Source organism: Petromyzon marinus, unplaced genomic scaffold (assembly GCF_048934315.1).
Source record: "Petromyzon marinus isolate PM22_M1 ecotype Great Lakes invasive population unplaced genomic scaffold, UKy_Petmar_22M1.pri1.0 PM_G_Scaffold_53, whole genome shotgun sequence".
Classification (NCBI taxonomy): domain Eukaryota; kingdom Metazoa; phylum Chordata; class Hyperoartia; order Petromyzontiformes; family Petromyzontidae; genus Petromyzon; species Petromyzon marinus.
In genome coordinates this window covers 1,314,225-1,322,500 of record NW_027423006.1, presented here as the reverse complement: position 1 = coordinate 1,322,500, position 8,276 = coordinate 1,314,225, and the positions used below count along the sequence as shown (strand labels likewise).

The 8,276-nt window shown below is 42.0% G+C and overlaps 1 protein-coding gene across 1 annotated transcript in view; it reads left to right on the top strand.

Moving 5' to 3' along the window:
- The window catches only part of LOC142917819 (uncharacterized), a 6,015-nt gene extending 731 nt beyond the window's left edge, over positions 1–5,284 (top strand). Inside the window, exon 3 of the mRNA XM_076062186.1 lies at positions 2,166–5,284. Coding sequence (XP_075918301.1) covers positions 2,176–3,084 — 909 coding nt within the window. The 5' untranslated portion in view covers positions 2,166–2,175 and the 3' untranslated portion in view covers positions 3,085–5,284. The remainder of the gene's footprint in view (positions 1–2,165) is intronic.
- Positions 5,285–8,276: the final 2,992 nt, after the last annotated feature.

The window sequence follows — 8,276 nt, the reverse complement described above, 5'->3', positions numbered from 1 at the left end:
GACGGAGAGACGCGCAAACTCCAAATATACAGCAGGCATCAGGGTCGGGATCGAACCCACGACTTCCTGTACACCAGGTGAGGTAGTTAACATCTCACCACGGAGAGAGACACGCAAACTCCAGTTAGCCTCGGTTATGTTCGTTGATCCTCAATTAATTACTTGGTGGAGTGAGGAAGCATTCATGCCAAGCAGATGAAGGTGGCCAGGCGTGATTCTAGACACGCCACCGCCTGTTTACCCAGTGACAGTCTACAGTTTGTGTTTGCAGTAACATCTATTAACTCTAAATTTTGATTTAAAGCTTTCGTGACTGCAGTAATTCATATTCTTAGTTTTTTCGGTAAAGTCACGTTGAAGAGAAACAACAAAATAATAAAATATATATAAAACAATAAAAAATTCTCACGACGTGACTTTATCGAAAAAACTAAGAATATCTATTAACTCTGTTGAACACGGAGGTTATATCATAACAGTAGTTTACTTTTGTTTTCCTCTGGAACTCTTTATAAGAATGGAAACAGGAGGTGAACACAGCACACACATACAGCTGAAGTCGGAACTGTTCATCCCAGCATTTAAGGACATCTGAGCCTGGATTCACACCTCTAAGTTGCGATTGAACGTTAATTTATGCATACTCTTTGGTTCTATTGGGTAAAGTCACGTAGGTGAAAATAAAATAACAAAAAATCACGACGTTTCGGCCACAACACAAACGGCCTTCATCAGGTGAAGGGACGAGACTGTCTGGAGGACAGCGCTGGAGTGAGAGAAGCCACGCTTAGATCACGACCTTTAAGCTGTGTGAGAAGAAAACAAAGTGCCTTGACAAAGGAATTAGCATATAATTTAGCATTGAAATGACTCATTGAACTAGCTAAGTTAAAGTATACACATCCGCAGAGGTACCCCTTGACAAAGGAATTAGCATAGAATCTTTATCCATAATAACAGTAGCGTCTTTATCGGCTGAGAGGATGACTATATCACTTCTGTTTTTTAAATTCGCGAGTTCAGAGCGTTCATTTTTGCTGATGTTACTAATGGGTTTCTTAGCATTCTTAAGAATAGTGGCTATTTCAGCTCTCGCAATGTCTGCTTGGATGTGTCCTACGCCTTTGAGGGCTACATCGACGTGAGAGATGATATCATCTATTGGTATGTGTTTTGGGGTGACATCAAAATTTAGTCCCCTAGCCAGTACTGTTTTCAGATTGTCCGAAATCGGGGTGCTACTCTGATTAATGACGATTTTGTTAACATCTAGTTTTGTTATATGTGGAACTGGGTTCTTCTTTGATAGGTGGTTGAATTTAGAAATCAGGTTAGCTTTACATTTGACTGACAGTGACTCAGCAGAAGAAGCAGTCATGTTGTCTACGTGATTCCAATCAGAAGGTGACATTTTTTGTGTTAACATTAAATGAGCTTGTAGGAGAGTCCTGTCTAAAGTATCGAGTTCAAATCGGAGTAGCCTTATCCTCTCTGAGATTAAAGATAGGCTAGCCTTAAGCAGAATCTGTTTAGAATTCGGAGAAGATACAGCAGCAGAAGTGAGTGTGAAAGCGATGGGTATTACCTTGTGATCGCGGCATCTTTTGAGGAAGGTCAGCGTCTCGATGAGCTGTGACTTCTTGTCCCGTTGTCTGTTAAAAGCTCTAACAGATAGGTGAAAGCCCTCCCCATAGAGGTTATCAATTCTAGATTTAAAGCTTTCGTGACTGCTAGGATCCATACTCTTTGGTTCTATTGGGTAAAGTCACGTAGGTGAAAATTTTCATTTATGCATTTCTGCATAACACAAATAGTATTGTTTTCAACACTCTTTGCTATGTCAGCTGAATTTAGCTTTCATAAATATTCCTTTTGTAGCCAGACAGCTGAAATTGTGTACTCGGAGTTTTGGATTAACATTCATTTTGAAGATACGAGGGCTTCCAGGCATGTTTATAACCATATGCCCTCTCATTGTGTGCCATAACAGCCCTGTGATGAATTTGGGAAACGTTTTTACTACATCATAAATATATTAATATAGACGTGTAAGTCACATGTGACTATATATGCATTCCTCTGTGCCTCGATACTGACGTGTAGATGGTGTGGATATTATTTTTTTCTGTCTGCAGCTGACGCTTCCTCTGATGCTTCCTCCGCAGAATTGATCTGATGGAGCAAATGCACTCAGCGCAGCTCGGTACTACAAGTCAACAATGCGACCAGCGTGCATACAGCACGGATCGGACTGGAAATTTGACACAGCACCAGAGAACTCACACAGGAGAGAAACCCTTCAAGTGCACTGTGTGTGGGAAGGCATTTTCACAGTCATCAAATCTGCAAAGACACCGGAGAACACACACGGGAGAGAAACCCTTCAAGTGCAGTGTGTGTGGGAAGGCATTTTCACAGTCATCTGTTGTTAAAAAGCACCAGAGAACACACACGGGAGAGAAACCCTTCAAGTGCAGTGTGTGTGGGATGGCATTTGCACAGTCCCCACATCTTAAAGAGCACCAGAGAACACACACGGGAGAGAAACCCTTCAAGTGCAGTGTGTGTGGGAAGGCGTTTGCACATTCATTAAGTCTGCAAAGACACCAGAGAACACACACGGGAGAGAAACCCTTCAGGTGCACTGTGTGTGGGAAGGCGTTTGCACATTCATTAAGTCTGCAAAGACACCAGAGTACACACACGGGAGAGAAACCCTTCAGGTGCACTGTGTGTGGGAAGGCATTTTCACAGTCATCTGTTCTTAAAAAACACAAGAGAACACACACGGGAGAGAAACCCTTCAGGTGCTTTTTGTGCGGGATGATGTTTGCACAGTCATCACATCTTCAAGCACACGAGAGAACACACACGGGAGAGAAACCCTTCAAGTGCACTCTGTGCGGGAAGGCGTTTTCACAGTCACCACATCTTAAAGTCCACCAGAGAACACACACGGGAGAGAAACCCTTGAGGTCCACTCTGCAGGAAGGCATTTGCACATTCATAAAATCTTCAAGTACACCAGAGAACACAGAAGCATCAGAAGATCTGCAAGGAGTGGAGTCTGAAATCAGCTTGTGAAAGTCAAAGTGCCGCAATAAGCCCATCCCTCATGAAACACGAACCGGAAGAAAATCCCAGCTTGGACACTTTTAAAGGTATCAAGGTGAAATATGAAGAGGTGATGGTGAAATATGAAGAGGTGATGGTGAAGAGGGAAGAGGTGATGGTGAAATGTGAAGATGAAGATTCAACTCCAAAATCGGACCTTCACATTGATGGAGGCAATGTGAAGCCAGAGGTGAATTCTGACTGAGGCAGAGCGAGGCAACTCCCAGCAATTCATGGAAGTGGAGGTGTGAGTGGACTTGCTCCTAGACAATACAAAGTCAAATGGAGACCCGGTGGATGTGTAAGCTTGAGACGGTCACAGGCCTTTAATGAAAAGAATGTGAAGTTGAACACTCAATTCCTAGGTTCAACCTGCAGAGTAAGAGCGAGCGGCCAGTCTTTGTGGACCCGTGGATTGTGGAGATCTCTGACCAGGAGTGAGAGCCAAGAAGCCCCCAAGCATTCACTATGTTATAATAATTGCATTTACACGGTGCTTGCTTAATCGCCTCGGCAACTCGGAGTTTTGTATCTCGTCTGAAACACTCGAAGAGCATCCCCAAGTAGCAGCTGCCCCTGTGTGGCACAAGGTCGTGGCCCTGCACCGGCCTGCATTTATTTTTTCCGCCTGAGGACGACCGCTTGTGTTACGATCGAAACGTCGTGATCTATTATTTTTTCTACCTACGTGACTTTACTGAAAGAACCAAAGAGTATGTGAACAAGAGGCTGTCAGTAGAGGGCGATGATTGATGTTTCATCTCAGTTTTGTAATTTGTCGCTAATGTTTAGAATTCGCCAGCATGCAAGGGCCTACTCGTTTTGAATGACACAATAGTATGTTTTACATCCACTGTTAAGCAGACGGTGCATATTTTTTAAAATAGCTTTTTAATCAGATGTTATCTGATGCAGTAGATTTCACTGCAGTAATTAAATTTTGTTAAAATTCCAGTCAATAATTTAGAATGAACATCTTCTTTGGTTCTTTCGGTAAAGTCACGTAGAATGAGAATAAAATAATAAATTAATAAAATAACACGATTAAATTCTCACGACGTTTCGGCCACAACACAAGTGGCCTTCAGGTGAAAGGAACAAATCCGTCGGGACGACAGAGCTTCAATGAACGCTGTTAAGATTCGTAGCGTCTTTTAAGCTGGTTTAGAGAGGTGAGGCACCTTGACAAAGGGGTTTACATATAAAACAGGAGAATTTAGCATTGAAATAGCTGAGTGATTAGCTTGTGACTGGTCATAGAAATAGACTGGTCATAGAAATAGCTTTATTGTGTTATTTTATTATTTTTTTATTTTGTTCTCATTCTACATGACTTAAGATGAATCCTTGCAGTCACGAAAGCTTTAAATCGAAATTTAGAATGAACACTTGTCTGATTTTGTGTGTACATGCATCACTTTTTTTTATAAGGGTCAAACATTGAATAAGTGATGTTAGGACAAAGTGCGTGTGTTTTTGGAAGTAACCTGTACAGATAACTCAGGTGAGTCCCGTTGTTCTTGTGATACAGGTCAAAGGGTACTTTTGTGTTTCAGGAAGCATCTGGAGCAACTCATTGGCTTTGAAATAGGAAGCACACTCGGATCATTCATCAGTTACAAGACATACCACCTTAAAGTTACACGCAGAGGAGATACATTCTCTGCAACACGAATTATAATTTTGTCTTACGTGTTGACATAGATTTTGTCGAACTTGGACTAGAAATGCTCCTTGCTGATTCACGTCTGGATGTTCACAACCATGGGTTGAACCAAGCCCCACTGCTGTTGAGACATTGTCCACCAAAACCGGTCCACAGTTGGCTTGCACACACAGTGTACACACACAGTGTATACACACACAGTGTACACACACACATAGTGTACACACACACATTGTGTATACACACACATAGTGTACACACACAGTGTCCACCAAAACCGGTCCACAGTTGGCTTGCACTGAATAAATGCTGCAGTAATTATGGACTCGCACGAAGGCCGTGGGATTTATATTTCGTGTTCAACATTCCTTTGTTTAGTGGAGAGACCGATTAAATTAAAGACGTCTTGTCTGCTGATCTTGTTCATATCTGTGTACATCGATATCCCACATTGCTTGCACGTACACATCACACGCAATTAAATAAATAAAAAATAAGAACGACTTCCGGGGATTGCAAAGATCGAGGAATCTCTTTCAATGGAGCGAGTTCAGTGTGTTCGATTCAACATCTCTCTGTCTCTGTCCGTCTGTGTCATCTGTTTGCCTCTGTGTTTCTCTCTGCCTGTCTCTCTGTCGTCTCTGTGTTCCTCTTGTCTGTGTCTGTCCGCCTGTCCTGTCTGTGTGTGTCTCTCTATCAGCGTCTATCCAACCGTATTCAACGACTGTCAGTAGCAACACGCGCCCGGTCAACTTGCACGGCCCGTGACTCAAACTTGCTCAAAGGAGTGTTTATTTGTAATTTATTTCGCACCGTACGTAGCCAACCGTGATAATCTATGGGTCTCTGTGTGAGTCTCTGTGTATCTGGAACTTATTTCGCACCTTACGTAACCGAACCTGCCCAGGAGGAGCGGCTGGTATCTGTGGAGCTGTGGGCTGGGTAAATCTGTGAGCAGGAGCGAGAGACAAGATCCCAAGCATTCACTACGTTATAAACAACATATTTGCACTTATAAGTCGCTTGCCTAATTGCCTCAGCAACTCGGTGTTTCGTATCGAACCTCATCTCAAACAATCGAAGGGCGCCCCCTAGTGGCAGCTGCCCCTGTGTGGCACAAGGTGGCCCTGCACCGGCCTGCACGTGGACATGAGTCTGTCGGTAGGGGGCGATCATTGACGCGTCATCTCCTTTGTGGAGTTTCTGGATAGTGTTACTGGAATTGCCACAATTTTGACTGTGACACCAACATGCAATGTGCGTTGTGAGTGACACAGTGTTTTGTTTGACACCCGCTGTTAAGCAGACAGCGCATATTGTGGTGAATGTTACTGGGGTAGCCAGATATGCCTGGCGGATTTGAACCTTGAACCTCAGCAATAAATAGCGCATATTCCTGGTTCTTTCGGTAAAGTCACGTAGATATAAAACAAAAAATAAACAATAAAAGATTTAAAAATGAAAAAGTTAATACAAATAACAAATAAAAATAATAAATTTCGATTTAAAGCTTTCGTGACTGCAAGGATTCATCTTCTTTGGTTCTTTCGGTAAAGTCACCACGTAGAATGAGAATAAAATAATAAATTGATAAAATAAAATAACACAATAAAATTCTCACGACGTTTTGGCCATAACACAAAGCCGCTTGTGTTGTGTACGTACACACACACAGTGTATACACAATAATGTCCACGTTGTTGTTGCTGAGTTCATGCACCCAAGGGAGGGGGCAATGGAAAATGAATCTAAATCAACTTAAACTCCATCCCCGCTCTGTGACGTCACCACTCAGCATGACCTCAACGGCATGAAGTGCCAGCGGGAGGTGTAACTCGCTAGTGACGTCATGTCACCAAGGTATTCACGCTCCCCCAACCCCGTCCACAGCGCTCTTGAGCGTGACGTCACCTCCGCTTGGGTCACTGCCGATATCAATCCAGTGGCAATCCTTATTTGGGCAAAGCTACGCCCAGTGACTGCGGTTCATTAACATAATGTATCCGTTGAAGCCGTCGGGTTCAGCAGCCACGCCCCATCCCTCGACATATGGCCAGTTAACATTAAACATAATTTATTCAATTTTGATTTAAAGCTTTCGTGACTGCAGTAATTCATATTCTTAGTTTTTTCGGTAAAGTCACGTTGAAGAGAAACAACAAAATAACAAAATATATATAAAACAATAAAAAATTCTCACGACGTTTCGACCATAACTCAAACGGTCATCATCAGGTGTGTGAGATCAGGTGTGTGAGATTCGTTCATGAGGCTATCCACATATACAAACACAGAGACAATTTAAACCGAGAAGATGGATTCTATCTTAGCAATCATTGGAAAGATTTGATAAATCATTTCAGTTCTTGATTGATTGTTCACGCTTACAGTGCCTTTCAGACAGCATACATAAAAACAAATTTCGTCTCCCCCCTCCTCTTTTCAAAAAATAGATGGACTAGTCCTGGCAAACTGCCATCGTTGCGCGTGACGCAAACGTTATTTTTATATATATAAATAAATATGCCGTTTTCAAAATAAATTTATGCAAACCGACACACCTGATGATGACCGTTTGAGTTATGGTCGAAACGTCGTGATAATTTTTTATTGTTTTATATATATTTTGTTATTTTGTTGTTTCTCTTCAACGTGACTTTACCGAAAAAACTAAGAATATGAATTACTGCAGTCACGAAAGCTTTAAATCAAAATTTAATCGCCTCTACGGGGAGGGTTTTCACATAACTTTAAGATCTTTCAACAAACTCCGGGATAAGAAAGCTCAGCTGATCGAGTCTCTCACCTTCCTGAAGAGATGCCGCGACTCTGGGGTAATACCAATCGCATTTACACTCACCTCTGCTACTGTAACTTCTTCTAATGCGAAACGAATTCTTTTCAAAACTAGCTTAGCTCTTATCTCAGAAAAAATCAGACTTATACGCACAGAACTAGATCAGTTAGACAAGACACTCTACAAATCACACTTATCATTGACGGCAATAATGTCCACATCGGATTGGGAACATGTAGACAATATGACTGCCTCTTCAGCTGCTACTATGTCGACCAAATGTAAGGAAAACCTGATTTCCAAATTTAACCTCCTCTTAAACAAAAGACCGGACCCACACACCAAAAAGTTAGACGTTAATAAAGTCGTAATTAATCGCAGTAACAGTTCTATTTCCGATGGTCTGAAATCCGTTTTAGCTAAAGGTCTAAACTTTGCAGTCACACCTAAACACATACCAGTTAATGATATAATTGCCCAAGTAGACGTTGCTCTCAGGGGCCTGGGTCACATCGCTGCAGACGTAGCAAGATCTGAAATCGCTGCAACCCTCAAAAACGCTAAGATGCCAGCTAGCAACCTCAGCAAAGATGAGCGTTTTGAATTATATAAATTAAAAAAGAGGAATGATATTGTAGTTCTCTCAGCTGACAAAGGCAATGCTACTGTTATCATGGATAAAATAGAATACAACAACAA